The sequence below is a fragment of the Pelodiscus sinensis genome, chromosome 3 (genome assembly GCF_052426305.1).
Source record: "Pelodiscus sinensis isolate ZL-2025 chromosome 3, ASM5242630v1, whole genome shotgun sequence".
Lineage (NCBI taxonomy): Eukaryota > Metazoa > Chordata > Testudines > Trionychidae > Pelodiscus > Pelodiscus sinensis.
This window is the reverse complement of record NC_143054.1, coordinates 100,744,451-100,768,173: the sequence shown is the minus strand read 5'-3', so window position 1 is coordinate 100,768,173 and position 23,723 is coordinate 100,744,451. Positions and strand designations below refer to the sequence as shown.

The 23,723-nt window shown below is 43.0% G+C and overlaps 1 protein-coding gene across 13 annotated transcripts in view; it reads left to right on the top strand.

Moving 5' to 3' along the window:
* Window positions 1–23,723, top strand: part of NHSL1 (NHS like 1) — a 261,028-nt gene that overhangs the window by 188,149 nt on the left and 49,156 nt on the right. For 11 of the 13 annotated variants that reach the window (XM_089777281.1, XM_075924282.2, XM_075924284.2 and 8 more), the window contains exon 2: window positions 9,454–9,606. In XM_089777281.1, the coding sequence (XP_089633407.1) occupies window positions 9,454–9,606 (153 nt within the window). Of the gene's footprint in view, window positions 1–6,809; window positions 7,508–9,453; window positions 9,607–18,391; window positions 18,500–23,723 lie in introns of those variants that run through there. The other 2 variants (XM_075924289.2, XM_006112717.3) reach the window with 2 other exon arrangements.

Sequence of the window (23,723 nt, the reverse complement as noted above, 5' to 3'; positions counted from 1 at the left end):
CAGCTCATGGGGATCAGCACTGTGCAACCTAGGCCCCGACGTGCCATGTGGGCCAGCTACTAAGCCCCAGTTCTGCAGAGAAGGCTGAGCCCTGCCCCCTTCTGAGGCAGGAAGCAGCCCCAGGGATGCAAGCACCTCTCCCGCCCCCCCCCCCCCCAGCAGGAAGCCAGAACTGGTGCTGCAGCCTGTAGATGTTCAAGGGGGAGGAGTGGGGCTGAGTTCCTGTCCCGTATGCCAGTAAAAATCGGTTCACGTGCCACTTGTGGCACACGTGCCAGGGCTTCTGGGCTGCTCTGTTTCCCCAAAGAGTAAACCAAACTTCATGGTCACAAACAACAGAGAACCTTTGAAATTTTACAATAAAGAATATTTTCCGATGTAATCTAAACAAATATTGAGCTAATCCAAGCATTGATATGAACAAAGACAAATGGTTGCTCACCTGAATTTAAAACAAACACATTAAAAGTTGCACAGTAGATAAATGTTCTGTTCTTCATATTCTTACAATATTTGGCTGGGAAAGCTGTTGTTTTTCCTCTGTGCAGGTCTGCCTAAAAGCCTGTCTCTCTTTGGTGACCTGTTTGCTATAGCTGGAGAATATGAAGAAGATTTTTGAACTGTTGAAGGAACGAATTAGCTTTTTTGTGTTGTGGCGTAAATAAGAAACAGAATGATTAATCTGATTATTTTATCTACCAGAGACTGCAGCCCTTAATCTCCAATGAGCATGAATAAATGAGGGAGCTTTTGTGATATCTTTAAATCAATACCTGCTTGGTAATCGCCTATGTGAAGAGAGACTTTGGGCATGCCCCCCCAGAGGGTTAAGTGGGGCATGGACCTCTCTTTTACAGCTGCTTTTGGATAAAATACTTCTCTCCTCTCTCTCTTCCCCTCTGCCCCTCCATCCCAGATTTAATTATTATAATTTTGTTAGTAGCTGGGGAAGTATCATGCTTCATGGAGAGCGAGATTGTCTTGAAAGAAGCCATTGTGAGCTACTTGAGTTCCAGATAGGAAGGCAGCTGAATGTGTTGCCACTTGGGAGTGCCTTTGTGGTGGGAACTGACTTTTGTTCTCAGGAAAAATGCCCTGAGCTGGCCAGACATGATTGGATCCAAAGGAGTGTGGGGGGGACTCTTGTTAATTTATAAATTAGTTACTGCTAAAGGAATACAGCCTTTTGGGTACCTCTCCAGGTTGACAGTTGATGGCATGAGACAAGATGACTGGAATTGTAATAAAATAATGGACATAGCGAGACACTTTTCCCATACCTGAGCTGTTTTGTATGTTTTAGTCTCCTACAAGAGTATTTTTTAATTGAAATTAAAAAAGAAATGGACTGTCTTGCAACCCAGTTCTGTAAAGTACTGAGCACCCTCAACTCCCTTTTGAAATCGATGGAAGCGGAACACACCCTCTAGCTTGGAGGAGTTACTCAGCACCTTGCAGGATCAGGTCCACTTTCCTGTTTCTCTCATTGGCCATATAAAGCACATGTTCTCAGACTGAATATGTTGGGTGACAAGCTGCTTAAAGGGATTGATGAGATGACTCAGAGCAGTTCTTAGTAGTATGCTTAACCTGATGTGCTTATGGTCATACTGTATATACCCTCCTTCCTTATATATGTGTGAAAACCATTTCATATTCATGGACATAAGAACCACAAAAGAGTATACTGCTATATTTTAGTTTTTGGTGACTGGCATGTCTGATAAGATGAAAAACATTTAATTTGATGTTGGAAACACGCCTCTCCTCCATTATTACATTTATTAAATGTGAAATGGAGATGTACTGGACAGTTCAGACAGGAATTTTTATCTTTTAAAAACTCTCTTTTTAAAAGGTTTCCAGAGCATCTGTGACTATTATTTGTTTGCTGAACAATATGGTGGCTATCTCTTACAATTTTAACACTTGTATTTTGAGCCTATGGGGAAGTACATCTGATAGTAACTAGGCAAATCACGTTGCTCTTTGCATGAACTTCATGGTGTGTGTAGTCTGAGGCTTGGACTCAACCCTGCCTGCATGGAAATGAATGGTGAAACTATTAACATGAGTAGGAGGAGAACTAGATTTTTTATTTGCTAAATATTTTCTGAGTTTTGCATAACACCATCATGCATAGTATGATAAGCAGGAATAGTTGTTCTCATCATGCACAGTTGCTCTAGTGCCTTTGGCAGATATGCTGTGAACCTGTTTATAAATGTCCCAGATTTGTCTAGACTTGGTGCTTGGTTCGTAAAGCCTCAGATTTTCACAAGATTGGTAGCAGTGGGGCAGAGTTCCATGGCTTACATGAATGCTGATTCGATAAAGGAATGCTGTCTCAGTGGTCTGCCTGAATATTTCCAGATAGTTTCACAAGCACAGACCTCCTATATGGCTGTGATTATCAGGGATGACTGCCCCAATCGGTTGTCATGGTACAGGTCTGCTGAAACCTAACTCTAAAAAGGAGGAAAGAGGGGGTAAGGGGGAGGGGATGCAGTGTTTCAAGCACTCCGTATACTACTGATTGCGCGTTTGCAATCCTTCTATATTTAAAAGATTTCAGACATGTGCATGGCCTTTATCATTTACTACAGTGCTACTGTTGCAACATTATTGGCAGACTTTAAAACAAAACAAAATAATCAATGCTGAAATAGTCAAAAAAGAGGATTGTTCAACTTTCCTGAAATTGAATATGCAGCGAGACTTCTGTCGTGTAAAAAAAAAAAAAAGAGAGAGAGAAGCACAAGTTTACCAGTGGTTATGCATGATACTCTCCAAAGTTTTGAATAGGCATTTTTTACCCTAGATGATTAGTTGTCTTTTCTTTGTGCTCTGAAACACACACACACACACACACATCTTTCTGCCACCTGTTGTTTCATCCTGTAGGACAGGAGAAGCGCCTTCAATTAATGATCTCATTAAACAAAACATTCCTTTCCATTTCATCATATCACTTTCTGCTAAACGTTACTTCCCTTTTGATTTTTATTTTGTCAAACATTTTGAATTTGCCAAACACCTACCTGTCTAGAGAAGCTACTTATACAGCCTATGTGATAATCAGGGCTTGACGAACGGCAGCGAAAGCTGCTCGCCAGCCCCACACTGCGCATGCGCAAGACCCACATTGCGCATGCGTGCGCCGCAAATGAACGGGGCGCCCGGCTGAAATCTACTCACCATGGGCGAGTAGATTCAATACTTTGTCGAGCCCTGGTGGTGATAGTACGTCTACCCCTGTTAATTGTTTAGTTTCTTCTCCTCACAACTTTCTTGTGAGGTAGGGAAGTGCTGTTATTCCATGTACAGATGGGAAAATAAGATACAGAGATACAAAGTGACTTGCCCAAGGTCACACAGGAAGTTTGTGGTAGAACAGGGAATTGAACCTCTGTCTTCCAAGTCCAGTCTCACATCCCAACTATGGGTCAGCCCTATATGAATGCTAGTGCAATTATTTTACTACTATAACTAGCTCTTAATATTTTTTTAATAAGTTAATTTTAGGGATGGTGTTTTGACTGCTAACTTGATGGCTATGGAAAATGAAGCCCTTTAATTATTGGGGGGGCTGATAATAGTATAAGCTTCCCCAAACTGTCCTACCTTTGTATTTCCACCCCGACCTTGAGGAAATACATTTTGTGGATACTTTAGTCTCCAAGCCCAGTAGGGATGGGAATGGGAAACCGGTAATGGGAATGGGCAGTTAACCGGTTACCCAGTAAGCATCACTAGGAGCCCTGCAATGCTCGCAGCCCCGCCTGGGGCCAGGAACAGTAGCCCCATGACGGGCTGGGAGTCCGTGGCTGGGAGTTGGCAGCCCCACGGGTAGAGACTGCTCCGGCTGTGGATCCTGTGAACTGAAGCTTAGGAGCTGCAAATGTGTCTCTTGCGGCTCTTTGCAGCACAGGATATTATAACACTGTGTGATTTAATGATTAACTAATCAAGCTTGTTTTACTATGTTGGTCAGTCATTTTGCTGAGTGCGCACACGCACGCATGCGCACACGCACACAATTTCCCATCATACTATTTTAAATATGAATACATGATACTATTGTAAATGAAACAATGCAACTGTGCTGTGGTCATTCTGGGTAATGTTGATCAGACAATATATACTAAGTTCACAGATGCCACTAAACATCCATACAGGGGAAGAAGCATGTTTAAGTGATGGATTGCAGTGATTGGACTGTGTTGTTACGTTGAAGGTTGCACTCTGTGGGGAAGGCTCAGGCTCTTGCTTCCAAGGATGATTAAAGACTGAAAATGTGTAAGTGAGGTTGAGACACAGACCTTTCACATCTGAGCCTTCAACAGGTTAGAGGGCGTGATGAAAGGAATCTTATGGAAACAAATGGAAAATTAAGGAAACTTTCTTTACCATTCAGAATTTTCCAAGGATTCTCCCCGAATGCTTCAGTTTGGCTGCTAGCGCTTCATTACCAACATAACTGTTACTGGGGCCAGTTACTATTTTTCCCCTGCTTTATAGTGGCATTTACTAGTAATAAAATAAGCTAGATTTGGAAATTGAAATCCCTTATCTATATGGCAGAACAGCATAGGCAGTGACAGTACAAGCTTCAGGATAGTGTCCCTTGCTGATAAGTTTTTGGAGAGGCTTGGGGTAGTGGTAAGGTGTTTAATCGCCAGGCTTTTTGGTCCTTAACTTTTCTGCAAAGACTGAGAACAAGGGTGCCAGTGGGACTGGTGGTTATTTCCAGGGATGTAGACTTAGGAACAGGATTGAGACCAGGGACCCGTTTCCCTTCAGCTATCGAATTATAAATAACATAATTCAGATGCTACATAGTTAATCTAGATTTGGGCCAGTATGTAGGCCAGCCAGATCTACACTTCAGGCTCAACTGTATTGGTCAGGGGTGTAGACCATGATATCAATCTCTGAGAGATGTTGCTGTGCTAGCAAAGTCACTAGTATAGATGCAGCAACACAGCCAAGCTTTTTCTGGTATAGTTTGTTTCTCTTGTGGAGGATGGGTTTACGTAACAGACTGCGATGTTCTGTACTTCAACCTAGACCCGTAAGGGCTTCTGTCATGGCTTGCCCTGTCGACTTGGATGCTCTCTTGCCATGCAACTTCTGCACCTTGGTTTTCACCAGCCTCGTTATGCCTTGTAGCATGACTCCATCAGCCCTTCCAATTCCAAGCTCTACCCAGAACCAATTTTACTCTGCATTGCTCAACCCCTGATAGACTTGTAGGCAATTTATGTCATGTGGTCTGGTGTACACAGTTTTAATAGCATCAAAGTCACTTTTTGCTTCCTTTTCTCCCTCCTTTTTACCTTCAGCTACCTCTCCAGATGCATATCTTTACCTGCAAATCAGGGGCATTCTTGTTTGAAATCTCAGAAAGTTTATTCAGCCTCTTCACCCTTCCATGGCAGATGAAATAAGTAGCATGCAGTTTATCATTACCAGGACAATGAAGGATGTGGAACGTATACCCATAAAGGCTTGTCCCATCTTTCATCAACTGCAAACGTGCAGTATGTTGGTTTTCTGTCCAACTTTTGCTCCCATCCTTGTGTTTCTAGTGTGGTGTGTGGTGGTTATTTGTGTAGGGCAAGAATGTGGCTGGCCCTGCACTGGTGAACTAGGATGACACCTCACATTTACACAAGGGGAAGTCTCAGCCCCTGTCCCTCTCACTGGTAGTTCTACATTCCCCAAAGAGAGGTTAAAAGTTCAAGGCCAGGTCCCTGTCCCTTTTTCCCAGCCTGTGGGAAAAGCTTTTCGCACCTTTTCAAGGAGTGAAACACTTGCCACTCCAGTGTGTGCGCTTCCAGGATGTTCTGGCTGCCTTGGTGGTGAGCTAGACAGAGTGCCTCTGGGACTTGCCCCCCAGCGGTGGATGTGATATTAAACACACTTGTAGTTTGTAAAGAACTTTGGGGTCCTTTTGGCTGAGAGGCAGTGTATGAATTAAAAATATTATCCCTTCTGTTTAGCTTCCCTTCTCCACAGTTGTGATTCTGAGACGAACCAGCAGGGCTGGGAATTGGATGCTTCTCAAGTGCACCTGCTTTTGCATGCTGTACTGTGAAGACTAGAACTTGAAGCAGCTTTGTGGGCACATTAAGACCCCTGCTACTAGTATTTCTTTCCCCAAAGAAAAATCCTTTCATTGTTAACCCAAGGCAGTTGCCGACCCTTGCTTTGTATAGGAGGTCTTGCTTCTTGAATCCTAGCATTGTATAAGGGGCATGCCCTGCTGAGCGGATGGATGGGGTACTTAGCATTTTCTCTTTAACTTGGGTAAAATAGTAATTCACATCTAAATAGAAAAGTATATGGGCTGATGTACAGAAATATTTAAAGGCATGAAGTTAAAGTGCATTTCAAAAAGCCTTTCCATATCCACTTTTGTACTAGTGTTCTTTGTTGAATTATAGTTTCAGTATTGGACAGAAATAATTTTTTATTATAGCTTTATTATTCATTTTGTTAAGGAAGCTTCCAAGTTGATCCTAATCAGGATAGTTCCTCAGGTGACAGAATGCAATTCAATGTGTAAGATTGCTGGGTTGTTTCTATCATTGTAATGGGATGGGGAGGGGGATATTTTGGCAACAAAGAAATATCCCGCCCTCAAAAGAAAAACCCCTTCCATGATAGGGACAATTAAAATGCAGGTCTTGGGACATTAAGAAAGTGGGGGGGGGGGGAGAAAGAAGGGGATCCTGATTTACACAAGAATGCAGCTCTCATTTACAGCTCCATGGAGATTCAATTGTAGAGCCTTGTGGCTCAGAAATGTTGCCTATGGAATAGGAGGGAGGGATTGGGGGCGTGTTTGAGAAACAATAGTTGAAAGAGGTAGAAAGCCACACTGTCCCAGCCAGTTCAAATTCCATGCACTCACAATTAGCCTGCCTGATACAAAGGATGGAGATGAAAGTAGCCACATTTCTCCCTGCGACACTGTAAAGGATTTTGGAAGATCCTGTTAGTGCAGTGGAAACGGAAATTACCTACAATTGGCTCAGTTTGTGGTGGAGTGAAACCCGGAGAAGGAAAACTGTTGATTTGCTAGAGTGAACTGGATGAATGAGCATTGAAGCCAAAAAGCCTGATCTTGTTTTATGCAAATATGAACGATTGGCTTTCTCTTTTCTTTCCTTCAGAAGTTGTAATTAGCTGTTCCCAGCCCCCAGGATTATGTTTCAGAAGGAGATGTTCAGGTTCAAGGATTGTTAATGGTTGCTAACTGCCAGGACAAAAAGGACAATCTCACAGTTGTGCAAAAAGAAGGGCATGGGGTGGAGAAGAGGGGTGTAGGAAGAGGCAAAGTTAGCAGGGTTTGTAGAGCTTTGGCAAGTACAAATTGAAAACCCAGCTACCTGCTTTCTATGAGAACTAAACTCCAGGACCCACAAATAAGACAGCTTGGAAATGGTGGTGTTCATCAACACAAAGCTGAAATCTTTAATTAAACTTTTCAAGAAGAAGAGTAAGTAGTTATGTGCATACATGTTGTATGTCTGGAAAGTGTTGGAATTTTGTGGTAAGAAAGGTGTGTGGGTGGGTGAGTGTGTGTGTGTAAAATAGGTTATAGAAACCCTTGTCAGAAAATCTGTACAGTTTTTTCTCTACATGTTTCATAATGTGCAGAGGCAGTAGTCTGGAAGGCAATGTACCTGAGCTTCTTTGTAAGGATGAGTGAATGTTAACTAACTTCTATTCCTTATGTCTCTCGGAATGGCTTTGAAGAAGCTTTTCATGTAAAGTAAGCTGTTTACTTCTGAGAATTGAAAGCCTTGATGTAACTTGCTGCTCTATGTATCTATCGTCATTGTATGAAAAGGTGTTATTCTAATGCCCTCCCTCCCCCAGCTCTACAGCTGCAGAATATGTACATAAATTTGGGGTGTTGTCTCATTGTGTAGCATCATTCTAGTCAGAAACGTTTTTCTTGATTTATTTGCATATTTAGCTGGTGAGATTTAATTCATTGAGACAAGCTAATTGAGTTTGATCTGGCAGTCTGAGCATGTGTAGCACACGTTAGTCCTTTTAATCATGCTCTAGTAGAATTCTCTCAATATGGTACCGAGTAGAGCTAAGCAGTATGCTGGTGTGTCTGACTTTTCTTATTTTGTAAGGTGAATGCAAGGCATTCTTTCTTGGTAAGTCAGTCTGTTAATGTACCTTTTGTTGCCTGTAATTCTAGGATGATTGATATTGTACTCAGGTAGTGAGTGACTTGTCTGTTCATTATCATTTGTATTTGACCTCTGATTGGCAAGGACAGAGAATGCAGCCATACACCATGTCACCATTGTCTGCCTTGCTGCATGAGGTGTTTTCTATTACATCCAGGACAATGAAAGTAAGTACAGGAGGGGAGCGGCCAGGCCACGTGGCCAGTCAAACTTGTGAGCAAATGAACAGTCCAACAAAAACATTTTGAAAACATTTATTAAAGGATCTGACAAAACACCACAAGATACTGTTGTACTTAGATTCTGACATTAATTTGCAAGTTCCTTTATTTTGTTTAATCAATGCAATTATTTTATAATTATTCTTCAAGGCAAGGAAGCTCTCACTGTCACACAGCCAGTACAGTTTATCTGCCACTAGGTAAGGCACTATGTTTCTAATGCTTAATAATGATACAGTGCAGCTAGTGCTGTGACATTGATAGCATGCAGCTCCTATGCTACCCCAATTTTAACAAATAAGTCATGAAAACTCAAAAATGGGAACAAGAGGGTGGAGAGCAGCTAAATGACCAACACAGTTTGGCTGAGCCTGCATAAGAGGTACTTGGGAGACAAGCACAGCTGTAATTTTTTGCTTGGGAGAGTTGGATGCACAGTGTGTGCTCTGAAGGGCAAATGCTGCTAGAGGTGTGATACCTCAGCTGCCCTTTTCCTGTCCCAACAGAGAAAGGGGCCAGACTATTCAACCACAGTTTATATTGATAGCAAACTTTTAGACAACAAACAATGTAAGCATCTCAGGGAAGATAAATTATAAGTATAAATATTATAGTGGTGTACTTTTGTTAATTAACTAGTTTGATTTATTACTAGAGAATTATTTTAGAGAATTTGAACTTGAGAAGCACTAAGTTTTTTTTAATAGGTTTTTTTATGTTGGTGAGTTAGTTGTGGCCATTGGGATCCTGCCAAGCTGCTCTTGGGGCCTGGCCAGTTTGTGAGGTGTAAAAGCAGTGGGCCTGACTGTTTCCATTCCTAACAGTGTAAAGCCGGTGTCATCTTATTAACGTCAATAGAGTTACTTTCAGTTTATACCAGTGTAACATCTGAAGAGCTGGTCTGTTTTTATTTTAATATCCTCAGCTCATGCATCTCAACTGTTTATGCACAGTCCTCATTCAGCTGCATATAATTTGTGTATTACATTCTCTCTCTCTCTCTTTCTTTGCAGCTGTCTCCAACTTAGATGAAGAAAGTAGATGGACAGTCCATTATACCGCTCCCTGGCACCAGCAGGAAAATGTGTTTCTGCCCTCCACGAGGCCACCTTGTGTGGAGGATCTGCATCGCCAAGCCAAGCTGAACCTCAAGTCCGTACTAAGAGGTAAGATGCTGCCACTAAGGCTGTGGCTAAGAGCTTAGAGAGAAATTCAGTAAATTACATGGTTACATTCTCTGCCACTAGCGAGCGTGGCTTTGTTACTAGACTTTTATAGTATTTTAAAGCATATTTGAGTTTCTTAGGTTCCAAAAGAAACAGCTTGTTCTGCTGTCTTAAACAGATGTCAGGTGTGTTGGATGACATTTGCCAGTGGAGGAGGAAAAGTAATTCTTTCTGCCATGGAGAGTTTAGTAAATCCCCAGCTTTGCTGCACTACACTCTTGTATAAAGAGTGGAAAAACTGCTTTTATAAATTCACATCTGCCTTCAGAGCCTTATTATAAATAATAACTATGTTTTAAAGTACTGAATCAGACCATTTATGGTCTTAAAGAAATAGCTAGACAGAATTGGCATCTTTTTCAGGGAGTTCTGTTGATAGTGGTATAGTAACACATGTGTGAGAAGGTAGCTGCTTTGAAGTATCCAGCCACATCAGCTTCCAAGGACCCTGTCTGTAGCATAGCTCCTTGTTCACAAAAAGTTGCATTAAACTTTTAAGGACTAAATTCAGCCTTCACGTACATATGCACAACTCTCAGTGAAAGACAGCAGGTGGGCACAGTACAGAAATGCACAGTAAGGCTCTACGTTTCGGTAAGAATGAGAAACTGTCCTGGAGTTTGAATGAGTTTCTGTGTTAGAAACTCTTAAAAAAAGAATTATTTTGTAAAAAATTTAAAATTAAAAAATGGATAAGTCTATAGAGATGGCTTCTGTCTTGCCTGTCCTTGCCTGACCAGGGCTATATCTCTGATGTTAGTGGCACTATGTTCTTTTTGTGCAGTCATTTGAACAAGAGCAGTCAATGAAGAAAAGTTTGGAATAGGGATGTAATAATGTGCTCGATTAATCAATTAACCAATAATCAAAAAGTTTATCAGTTTATGCTGTAGACTAAATGCATTCCACCCGCCTCTTCCCCTGCCCACCAGTAAATTTTTTAGCAGGCTGGCCAGCAGCCCAGCTAAGTCCGGGATCTACCACTGCTGTGGCTCTTTATTTAAAATGTATTAGGAGCCAGGTGGGCAAGCAGCCCAGCTCAGTTCCGAATTGTGCCAGGTCCGGGAGCTCAGACTCTTCCCTCTCCAACACCCCTACTCCCCCGCCACAGGCTACTGCCACCTCATGCTGCTGCCTCTATCAGCAGAGGGGATCTGTGATAGGAGCTGGTTTTTAAACTGGCCCCCCTAGTGGACCAGCTCCTGCCTGATACAGAGGCAGAAAGGTGGAGTGGCAGGGAGCTCCTCAGGAGTGGGGCCGGATTGCACTGGCTGTCAGCCCCGCCCCCACACAGTCCCACCCCCACCTCTTGCCCATGAAAGCTCATGATACCATCTGCATTTTTTTGTTAGACTTGAAGGTGCTGCAAGACTATTCATTGTTTTTTTTAAGGTTTTTTCCAGTTACAAACTAACACGGCTCCCCCTCTGAAATGATAAGAATTCATGAGGTTAATTGATTATTCAGTTAACCGATATTTAACATCCCTAGTTTGGAACAACATCTACCTGTGGATAGAAATAGTGTTTTTCAGACAGTCTTGGTGTGTGGGAATCATATATATAGTAGCCCAATGTCTCTGACTCTGTAACACTGAAACGCTGGCTGTTCCTTCTGGGTGGCGCTGTTGCCTCCCACTGTGGCACTCGGCTGAATTCTGCCCCTCTCAGCCGAGCCACCGTGCGGGAGCAAGCGGCACAAGTGGCCATTTGGGCCCCTAGCAGGAGCGCAGAGCCCAAACGGCCACTTGTGCTGCTTGCTCCCGCTTGGCGGCTCGGCTGAGTAGCGCAGAAGTCAGCCGAGCGACATAGCGGGAGGCAACAGCGCCACCCAGAGGGAACAGCCAGGGGGCGGGGCCTGGACGAGCGTGCATCTCTGACTTCAGGAAAGGGCGCCGTATTCAAAAGGAAGAAAGCGGAGGAGAAAGAGAGGAGAACAGAGGAGGTGGAGCACAGCGAGAGAGAGTAAGAGAGACGGAGCAGGAGGAAGAGAAGAGAAACAGAGTGAGAGGCGGGAGGGGGAGAAGAGAAAGAGAGAGAGATGGCGAGGCAGAAGGAGGAGAAGAGAGAGAGAGGCTGTTTGCGCTGCTTGCTCCTGCGCGGCAGCACAGAAGTCAGCCAAGCGCCATGGTGGGAGGCGAAGAGGGGAGGGACGGTGACTGACACATACCCAGGGGGTGGGGCCTGGATGAGCGTGCATCCTCGACGGAGACAGAGAAGAGTGGAGAGAGAGTGAGAGGTGCAGGAGGGGGAGAAGAGAAAGAGAGAGGCAGAAGGTGGAGGAGAACTTAGAGGGGGGGGGGAGGTAGGAGAAGGAGGAGAGAGAGGAAGAGATGCAGCGAGAGACCAGAGGCTCAGGAGGGAAGACTAGCATGGAGGAGAGACCTGAAAATCTCATCTTTTGATGGGCCAATTGGCTAGTGTAAGAAATAATGTCTACTCTTTTGACTGCCTAGAAATGTAATTTTAATATAATTGGAGAAACATTTTTTTCCCGCAGTTTTGTTTGTTTTCGGGTTTGTTTGTTTTCTTTCAGTTCTCTTACCTCTTCAGTTAATTGGGTTTCACCATTTCTTACTTTTATGGCTTTGATTATAATTTAATAGGGCACTCTTGACGGCCAACATTAATAGATCATGCCAGGGCTCAGTCAGCAGATAGTTCAAATGCTAATGTTCTGCACAAATATATTAACTCAGTAATAAATATAAAAGCATGCCAACTATCTCTTGTAGAGGTAGTTTATCAGTGCATATACAAGATGTGCCTTAAAAGGAAAAGGCTTTCGCCCACTGTGCCTTAAAGAGAATGCTGTTGGTACTTAAATTTTGCAATATCAAGTCTTAACTACTTGTTCTTCCATTTTCTAACTATCAACTGCCCTGGAAACTTAATCAAAGATTTATGGGCCAAAATGCATGGCTGCTGTGGTTTTCTTTATTTCAGTGCAGTCGTCATATCAGGGATGATTTTCCTTTTCTATCTTTAATAGGTTTATATATACAAAATCATATTGCAGTGTGAAGGTGTTTACGCACCTCTACCCAATATATACATTTTAAGAGATCAAAGTAAGTGGCCACACTTCTGTAAAATAAATCCTTCAGTGCTAGTTGAATCTTACCATATGCAACCTTGAACAAACGAATCAGTGTATGCACACATTTGAGGAAATTTTTGAGGAGGAAACAGGTTTCAGTTTCACGTTTCCAAAAGCTGGTAATAAATATATAAAAAAAAAAATACTTCACATTTACGAACAAACAAAGCTACCTTGATGCTGTTTTTAAAATTATCTCATCCATGATGTGTCTGGTCCAAAAGATGAGAAAAGCGTGTTAAAGATGATGCTTGAATATTCTGACTTGCATGACAGAAAGTTAAGGTTTCACTAACAATATTTAAACTGTCCCATCACATGTAAGCGATATTACAGGGTCACACCATATCTCTGCAATAATACAAAATGCTACATCTGTTCCATGCCCTACTTCCTAGAGCCGTGGTCACCAACAGGCCTTAACCAGTCGATTGCGAGGTGTCCTGTCCGCCCTGCCCCTATTTCCCTCCCACCCCCGAGGAGCCCCACTACCTTCCTCAAGTGAAAATGGAGGTAGTGTCGGCTTCCGGGGATTGACAGAAGTCCCGCAGCTTAGCGCCACTTCCGGTGATTCCGGAAGTGCGCTAGCTGCTCTGCCGAGTGTACTGTGGGAGGGAGCATTGGCTCCCTGCACCGCACAGGAGGGGTGAGTCAGTCCCGGGGGAGGCGCACACGGGGGGTCGGCCCCGGGCAGGCTCGTGTGGGGTTTACCTGCGCCGGGGAGGCGGCAGGGGGTCGGCCCTGGGGCAGGCGCGCGCTGGTTTCCCTCTGGGGTGAGGGGGTATCCTGGGAGGAGGCAGATGCAGGGGACTCTGTGCCTCCACTGGCACCCCACTCCCCAGATCCCACTCCCCAGCCACAGATCTCTGTCCCCACTCCCCTGTCCCCAGCCACAGAACTCTGTCCCCACTCCCGTCCCCTGTCCCCAGCCACAGAACTCTGTCCCTACTCCTGTCCCCACTCCCCGAACGCTGTCCCCACTCCCCTGTCCCCAGCCATAGAACTCTGTCCCCTGTCCCACTCCCTGAACTTTGTCCTCAGCTACAGAACTGTGTCCCTATTCCTGTCCCCACTCCCCGAACTCTGTCCCCACTGGCACCCTGTCCCCAGCTGCAGAAACCTGTCCCCACTGGCACTCTGTCCCCTGCTGCAGAACCCTGTCCTCTGCCCTCCCAGCACCCTGCCCCCAACCACAGAGCTCTGTCCCCACAAAATATATAATTATAAATGATTCATTTTAGATTTCAATAGCATGAATAAAAAACAGACCATTTATTTCATAACTAAAAACAGGTGATTTTAATTTTATATATTGCATAATTTAAAAATAAACTATCAGAGTGTGTAAGTAAGGGCTGGGGATAGCAAGTGATGGACAGGAGGAGAATAGAGAGGGCGGGGCGTCAAGGAAGGGGCGGGGAGGTAGATCTTCGCCTGTTCTGAGATTTAAAAAGTGATCTGGGTGTAAAAAGGTTGGAGACCACTGTCCTAGAGACTGATACAAAAATATGGGGCTGGGCAGTTGTTAAGAAGTGCATGGGTGATACCTTTGTAAGCTCCTCCTACCCCTCTCCTAATTTCAGTGTAAGAAAGGCAACAAGTTCTGGAATTCATACTTTGGTGTTCTCTCTGTACCTGTCTAGGGGTTTTATCTATCATGGAAGACTTTCAAAGGCTGATACTTTTAGTCCCCACTTCTCTTTCTTCCCTGTGCCAAAATCTCTTATCTCCTCCCTCAGGCTAGATAGTGGTCTTTGTTACTCTGCCCCTCCCAAGAGAGGGGAACGCAAGTGCTTGTTAGTATTCTGCAGTTAGTATTCTGCAGTATTAGGCAGTGCTGGGATGGTTATCCTAGTTCACATCATCTCTGGTTATTGGTAACACATCTGTGTCTTCGGCTTGTAAAATACACGGAAGAGCACCACATCAGATATTTCAGAGTTCAGACAGGGGAACTATATTCCTGGACCATACTAAAAGGTCTTTCATAAAGTCCCTCTCAATTCTCCAGTTAAAGCAAAACTAAAGATTACATTTCAAGTTGCAGCCGTTATAATGGTATACTCTGGTGTACATGTAGACCACAGTATATTTTTTAAAATCAAAGCGAAACATTTCCAGGGCATTAAATGGGCAATAAATGTAAGTTTTCCATGTACTTTTTGTCTCCCTCTTTGGTCAGAAATGGGTTATATGGAAAAATGAATGAGTATGTCCACATCTTATCTCCCCAGTTGCCTTAAGTCTATCACAGAGTTTATCATACGTTAAAGGAAAGCATTTTTATGAGATCTCCTTGGTAAAAGGAGAACGTTTTTATGAGATCTCCTTGGCAGCATGTTTCTACTCCTTCACCTGTGTCTTTGTTGTCAAAATGGATGGAGATCTGCATTACGTTATCTTTTCCTCAGCTTCATTTTAGTTTTTCTCCCTGAGAGTAATTCCAAAGCTTCCCTCTGCTCCACTCCTGGCTGCACAAACTATAGCAGAATGACATAATTCTTGTCAATTTCCCTGATGACTGCAGGGCTTCTTGTCAATGCACTGCAAATGCCAAAGTCCTGTCAATGTTACTCTGCTGTGTCTTGGAAAAGCCATGCAGAATGAGGAAGACACCTTTGCATCAGGTCACATTTGGAAGTTTGTCTTCATTACTGTAAATCTAGAAATAAGCTTTATTCAATTTAAATTTCTGCTGAAAAAAACTTTTTTGGGGGTGAGGGGAGCAGAGGACTCATTACTGCCTAGGGTTAGTTTTCTACTCTCCACTTCTGAGAGGATTTTTCAAATATTGCATATATGCATCTGTGATTTGAGAATAAACTGAAATTCTTTGGATTATTTTATGATGTATTTATTTGTTGAATAACTACCCTGAACTCTGTGATTCAGCAATAAAAGGCCCTGATGAAATGTAGTCAAATAAGAACAGAGTCAGATTTCTATGGGAACCTGAATTCTAAATTTCTTGTCTCTGTGATTAAACTTCCAGTTTTAAAATTGTATAAAGATTTGTTAAATGTTAAACTGAGATCTGGGGCAGTAGGACAACTGCTACCAAAACTAGAGGATGTGATGTCATCGGAAAGCAACTAATTGCTGTTATCTGGTGCATTAAAGTACATTTGCTCCAGGGAGCTGTCCCATCCAAATAGTATTGATTCCCAGCTTTGCTTGGCCTTTGCTTATGAGCTCTGACAGTATGACTGCCTACCCGTGCTAGTCTGATTCCAGATGAGTGATGATGCCCCAATGAATGACAAGTAAATGTTCAACTCAGGTTACAAATAACAAAGCAGAAGCAGAATAGTTTGTACCTGGCAACTTATCAAATGAGTGACATTTTTTAAAATAATAAAAACACACAAGTTTATTGCTGTCAAGCTTTCTGGGAGTTAAAACCTGTTTAGATTTTAAAGTTGTATAAAGTTTTCCTATTTACACTGGTATAATTTTTATGGAGTGACCAGTAGTTTAGTGAAGTGAATGGGAGTCTTTTCATTGACTTTAATAGGCTTTTGAACAGCAGTATGAAAAATATACGCACAATGGTAATAGTTATACTAATAGCTTTTTTAAATTGTATTAACTGTTTGGTAGGTAGTACATTTAAACATTAGGGAGGGATATTGTTTCATGAGATGAATGGCATTCAGCAATAGAGACCTTTACATATGTTTCTTATGCATCTCTTCAGGAAACGCATGCAAATGGCTTTTGTTTGTTTGTGTTTTTACCTTATCTAATTTTATAAACTTAATACAAATGTATATTTTAGGTTTCTGAAAGACATAGAAAAACTCTCCTCACTTGTGATGGATCTAGTTCTGGGTGCGAGCGCGCAACCCCCTCCGCAGGGTCACGGCCCAGCGAGCCCGCCATCTGGTTCTTACGGATTCACTACATTGATGGGCGCGAGCTCCTGATGCCCACCCTGGGGTGGAGGTGGGGGCGAAGTGGAGCCCGGCACTCCCGGTTCACCTCCCGGGCGCCTCAGTCCTTTCCCACGGTTTTTGGGATGGCGGGGTCTCCCTCTTACTCCCTTTTCTCCTGCATTGGGTGCAGCACGGAGGAATCCTGGGGGCTAGAGGGACCCGGCCCCACGCTCTCCGTCAGGTCCTAGCCCGGGGCCCTAAGGGTTTGGGTGCTGACCCTCACCTGGCTGACGAGGTCCCACCCTGTAACGCGTCAGCCCACGGGCGCCAGAGTGGCCCTGCCCCAGGCTGCTTCCTAGCCGCCCTTGTGTCCACAGTTTCCGGGCCCGGGCCGGTGATCCTTACCTCTTCATCGGGGTTACGCAGGATGCTGCTCCGCCACTCTCCCAGTGTCCCGTCTCTCCCGGGGAGGGAGGAATGGCCTCCCTGGCGTCCTCCTCCTTGCCCTGGCTCCGGGGTGGCTTTTGAACTTCCCGCTGGAGGTCACGCCGTCTCCCCCGACCCTGCACCTGGCGTTACCAGTGTCCTGACGTCGGGGGCGGAGTTGCGTCACGGCGTCATTCGCCGGGGCCGGGCACATCTCACCCGGCCCGCCAGCTGGCCCTATTCCCCGCAGCCACGAAGTTCTGCTTCTCGCGGTGTTTGGCGGGGGCGCCTTCCTGGCAGCGCGCTGGCAAGGCAGCCCCTCCCGGGCACTCTGCCCCGTTCTAGTGTGGGCCACTGCTGGTCCGTCACATCACTACAATGTGTAACAGAACCAGTTTGAGAAAAAAAGTACAGTTCTATATGCTGATGAATGTTGTTTTAAAGTTCTTGCTCCCATAAACTATAGCTATATATTTCTGAAATTAAGCAGAGTGAAGACCCAATTTTGCCTGATTGTAGAACTATTTTAAAATATGATTGTCTCAATCTGGTATGCAGATTTCTTCAAGTGAGGTAAAGGTGCTAGCCCTCATTTCATGTAGTATGTAAGTTCCATATGAAACTTTAAAAACCAAGGTGTTTATGAAGGATTGGAATTAAAAAACAAAACATGTAAAATGAACTATGCATATTTTTGTGTTTATTCTCAAGAAATGCTGAATGAATTTTAATGTATTCTTAAAAAAAAACTAAGGAGACTTCTGGTCTGAAATCAATACCTGAGAAATTCAATGTATGTGTGTGTTTCTCAGGAAAATTATAAATGGCCTAACATGAGGCTTTGGAAAGGAAGTGCAAGCTCAGTTGAATAATAATAATAATAATAATAATAATAATTTCATTTCAGTGTACTGCTTAACTTTTTAAAATAAAAAGTAGAATATGGTACCCCGTTCCACAGGAGGCTTTTGCGCAAAAACAAGCAGTGTGGCCGTGGTCTTTTTGCACAAAAACCCCTTTTTGCACAAGATTCTCTCCGGGAGAGGCATAACGATCTTGTGCAAAAAGTTTCTTTTTGCGCAAAATGACCATGGCCACACTGCTTGTTTTTGCACAAAAACTGCTCGGAATAGATCATGCAAATGAAGCGCAACAAAATCCTAATCAGCACTTCATTTTCATTGCCTCTTCTGGCAAAAACTCGTAGTGTAGACATAGCCTGATATCCAAGGTACTTATTTTCACTGTCCTTCATGTTCAAGGTGGTTTTATAGTTCATTCCCAGATAGTTCTTCTTAGCAAGGATCTCCTTCATATTCTCATAGGTTCCCCAGCATAAAACATGCAGACTGGGACAAAACTATATCAAAATTCTGTGGTTCTTGTTGAAATCTGCAGTTCCTGTGACTATTTCCTCAGTGGGACAAATCGAGGTGTGTGTGGCAGCAGTGCAAGATATGAGCTTCCCAAGTAGATCCCAACCAGCTACATGATATACTCTGTCCCATGGCCAAATGGCTGCTTATCCTTTTTTCCATGTTGCCATGCTTACTGTGTCACTTGCTGAGTTCTGTGACTCTCTAACGGGGGGGGGGGGGGGGGGGCGAGAATCACAGTACACACAGATTAATGTTGCTCTGAGCAGCATTAACTAATCCTTTTTAGTTTTTTATTCCGATTTTAAGCTGTGATGCAGAGGGAAATGCCACTACTCCTGTCGTTCCCATAATTCTCTCATCTCCAGCCCGTTTGATTTATGTGACCAAGAGACTGTGCAGAGTGAAGGGATTTGTATCCTACATAATCACTTCCCCTCTCTGTATGTCTCAAGAAATTTGCCCCACAGATTTGACTTGTTTGTGTGTAATGAGGTATACCTAAAGGATCATGCACAATGACCTTCATCCAGTACCAGAGATCCTGCAACAGCAGCAGTAATAATTCTATTAATAGAGTAACACAAGCAGTTGTCTTATATAAAAAGTAAATTGAAAATAATCCTCAAATCGCTAGCTGATCAATAATTTAAAAGGTGACCAGCAACAAGGGCAACAGTGTGAGCCGTGTTAGGATGCATGACTGTGGTACAGCCAATTGAACTATGTTTGACTATTCAAGAGTATAATAATAAATACACCTAGCAAAGCTTGCTGTTGGTTTACCCTTTGTTTTCACCGTGCCTCTCCTTGGTCACTGTACAGAGGAGCAATAGTGGAGTTCAGCCCCACTGGTGGATAATCCTGCTGAGATTATTGTTTTAACAGTAATCTTGTGTTTCATTAAAGAGCTACAAAGTAAAGAGGAACCACTTAATATTAACAGCTCTGCTCCAGGTTCCCAGAGATGTCAAGATGTGAAATTCCCCCCAGAACTTTTATTGAAATAAAACCATTAGGGGCTAGGAGCAAACCATATGTCCTAGCAAGACTTGTTCTTACAAAACCAGGCAATAAAAATCAATGTATTTCTTATTATTTTAGTTTCAATAGTCAAGTTAGTGCCAGTAGCGCTACCCACGTACTCTCTCCTTTTTACTCCTTTTGAATTAATTCACAGAGTACATCTGTTGTTGATTTTGGCAGAGTTCCATATTCCAACTGCCCTTTCTGTAAGGAATTAAAAAGAAAAAAAAAAGTATTTAAAGGAAATTAGACAAAACTCCACTAAAAACCTAGAATTTACATATTCAGTATTGCTTTCATGCTGAGAAATGAGAGCTTATTGGAGCATACTCAGAATGCAAAGCTATACAGTTAGTTAAATATCACACCACTGGGTGTGAAAATATATAGATTAATTATATTTAGACTGATTATATGTTCTTATGCACACAGGGCACATGGTGAACACTTTACAGTTGAATGCTTGACACGTAGCTAAGAAACGCTGTCAAAATCCCTAGTGAGAAGATTTTTTAAAAAATAATCTAAAAGACATTTTGTATATCTGATACTGGTTCACTCAAAGCCCATAGCAATATTCCACTAATATTCTTAACTCCATTGAGCCTTACCATTTTCCACATTTAGGTCTGTGTTTGGTGGTATTTATGTGGATCTCATTTTTTAAAACCTGTTCCTTGAAAGCTTTGTTCACACTGAACCTATTATCCAGAATCCTGTAGACACAGCAGGGGGTGTACTTCACTTAGGGTTTCTCTTGAGTAAAATAAAAAGTGTGTGTTTTGAACTGTATTATCTAATATATTTTAAAGTCTAGTGTAGATAAGGCGGTGTGAACTTTTAAGATGTGCTAGCTATTTAGCGGGAGTGGGAGGCTGGGAACCTTAGCCAACACATTCTAAGAACACACCTTCTAAAATATTGGTTAAGACAGAGAACTGCTAATGAGACACACAACCTTTCACTTCTAGCTCACAGTTTAAACTCAACCCAAGTTGTTGCTTGATTTGGCGACCTACCTGAAATGAGTATGTTGTCTCAGACATTGTTAAATTGGGTATTTTTCTGAATCCAGCAATTGATGGCCATTTGCTAATGTAGCTACACCAGTGGAAGCCCTTGTGTAGTATAGACAAGGGAAGCTGTGATTTGCACCAGTGTAATTAATTTGTATTTCAAGCAGGGCTAATTATTCACTTGTGACATTACAGCTTTCTTCATCTACACAGGAGGTTTGCATAAGTACAGCATCAGTGTGTGACTATGATTTGATGAAATTGACAGAAATTACTAATGTTGACATGGCTTTGTTGAGTTCTGAGTGGGTGGGTGTCCATATAGCAAGAATCCAATGATCTCAGTTGTCCACCTAGCTGGCATTCTATTGTCATCCTCAGAGGAGGCTAAAGAATAAACAAACACCAGAACTAGTGTGTCATTCTTGCTCCATGTACAGATTAGGAAAACAGAGCATGTTGTCATGTTAACTCATATGTATTACATAACATGAGGTTAAACAGGATTTTTCACCTGGTGGTGACATGTTTTAAAACCTATTAACTGATTGTTGACCATCATTTTAAAACATAGCCTTCTGGGTTTATACTAGGTACAAAGACCTGTTTCAAATTGTGTGCGTGAACGTGACCACTTTTTTTTGCCTAGACATGACATTGAGGGTATTCCCTCAGCTTCTGCTTAAGGACGATTGTCAGGTGTGGGGTAGGAACATTACTCCTGTGCTGTAGATATTCTATTTACGAATAAGAGGCTCTGTCTCCAGGACTGTCAGTCTGGCCTTTTGTGGGGGGCGTTCTGTGTACTCTGCTTTTGTTTGTAATATTTTAAGAATCCAGTATGTTAAATTAAAAATGACACCAAGTGTGTTAGAAGAAAGCCGTTGGATATTTTTATTTAAACTGTATTCAGTTGTCTTAGAAACAGCAAATGTCCATAAAAAGGATAGAAAAGGTGGTGTTTTTTTCTTTCTGCACTGAAATGCAAGAATAAATGAATGTAGGAAAGGCACAGTTAAATGAATTACACTTATTACAAGTGTGTGTTCTGGTATTACTTCCCCATAGAAATTTAAATTAGCCCAAGACAAATGGAGATAATCATTTTTAAGTCTCCCTGATGACAGCTTCTTACAAATGATATTTATTTGTGTCTGTTTTAGCTTAGTGCCCTTAAAATGTTGATTTGAGTTTTCAGTACTCGTGAATCATTGAGATCATTCACTCTGCTGAAATTTGCTGGGTGTGAAAGGCCATGTGAAAGAGAGAAAAGACACAACGGGAATATTTAAATATGCTGATGATTTGACATATATAACTGGGAATCACTTACTGCAGAGTTCTTTCTTCTCAGTCATGTCTGGATCCATCCTGAAGAATGAAGCCGCAGCCTTTACTTGTCTGAAATACTGTACAAGAAACCCCTCTTCCCATCGTACACAGTGCAGCACTCTAAAACAAACTGTCCTCTTAATATACATCTATCAAATCATTTAGAACAGTGGTTCTCAATCTTTTTGATACTGGGGACCAGTCAACCCAATCACAAGCTTTTGGAGGACCGATAACATTTATTTGCTTATTTGCATACTCATTAAGCAAATGATGAATATGCAAATAAATTGTCGCTGGCCCTACTTGTCTGGCGGGTTGTTCTGCCCCCTCCCTCCCCTCCTGGCCCCAGTCCTGGCCGCTTTATTGGCCGGCGCTGGCTCCCCCAGCTACGTCCAGCGCCAGGTGTTGTGTGTCAGTGTGCACGGCACTAGGCCATCTCAGCAGTGCAGGGTGCTGCTACCCCATCGCACAAATTAATAGGATTGTGCGTGATAATATTTCTAAGGACTGGTGGGTTTTTTCTAAGGACCGGTACTGGGATGCAGACCACACTTTGGGAAACGCTGATTTAGAACATTCACTTTATAGTTGCAGTTGTGATTAAAAATCCATATAGAGTATGCTTCATTTAAATTGTCACTTTCATTCACAGTTGGCTGGGGTGCATAGTTGGAATGACAGTGATGGACATGAGTCTGAACTGATGATCCCTAATTAGCTTTTAGTGAGCACAATTATCAACCCAGTATATGTCTGAAACTGTGGGGTGGAAGCCACAGGTAAAGTAGAGAGAAGAGAAGCAAGGAAGGGACACAAGAAAAGGAGAAGGTAAAGGAAGGAAAGGGTTAAAAAATTTACAGAAGGATCTGCTAAAGCAGGGCTACTCAACTTTGGAAACCCTGGGGACCACAGTGATACTCTCAGCACATGCCAAGGGCTGCAACTTAAGTGTGGTTGCATATACATGCAAATATATATATGCAAATAGCATCTTTCACACTGATAGGCGTGAATACAAAGATTAAGCCTTCAACCCTGGTGCCGGACCCAAACGTGGCCGGTGTGAGTCAACTCTGCCCACATGGCTTCCCAAAATGCCCCGGCGCTCCTGGCATCTCCTCCCTGGGGGTTAGACATGCCAACACTCTGTACCCATCTGTTCCAGGCAGCCCATCTGCTTGTGTCTTTCAGTGCTCACTCTGCCTGGGAGACGCCTTGCCATTGTGGACTGTGTTCCCAGTGGAGGCCATGTTCAAAGGATCCCACCTGCGGGCCACGTGTTGAGCCCCACATGAACCTAAATCACGCCACGGGCCGCAAACAAATAGGCTGCAGGCCACATGTTGAGTAGCCCTGTGCTAAAGTGAGCAAGGTATGGGGAAACCTAGAGTAGTGGAGGTGTCACAGAGATTAGGCATTTCTGTGAGACTATTTAAACCATGTTTTTTTCAGTGAGATTAAATGTATTTTGCAGCATGCACTCGACCAGTGAAGAAGGTGTTAGCACTGGAATTACTTGTTTGGGGATGAAGAGTCTTCGGGTTCCACAAAATAAAGGCTAACTATTGGAATGATTCAGACGGGGTTGCTGAGTTAGTCTGTAACTGGAAAAAACTTAAACAACCAATAGCCTTGCAGCACCTTAGAGACTAACAAAACATGTAGACCAGTGGTCTCCAAACTTTTTATGCCCAAGATCACTTTTTAAATGTCAGAACAAGCAAAGATCTACCACCCCATCCTTCCCCCAAAACCCCACCCCTTCCTTGAAGCCCCGCCCTCTCTGTTCTCCTCTTCTCCATCACTTGCTGTCCCCAGCCCTTGTACACTCTCAGGGTACAGCTATACTGCTGCTTTTTTTTTTCCTATTCTGTAGGAAGAGGTTTTCCCAACATTTGGCCTGT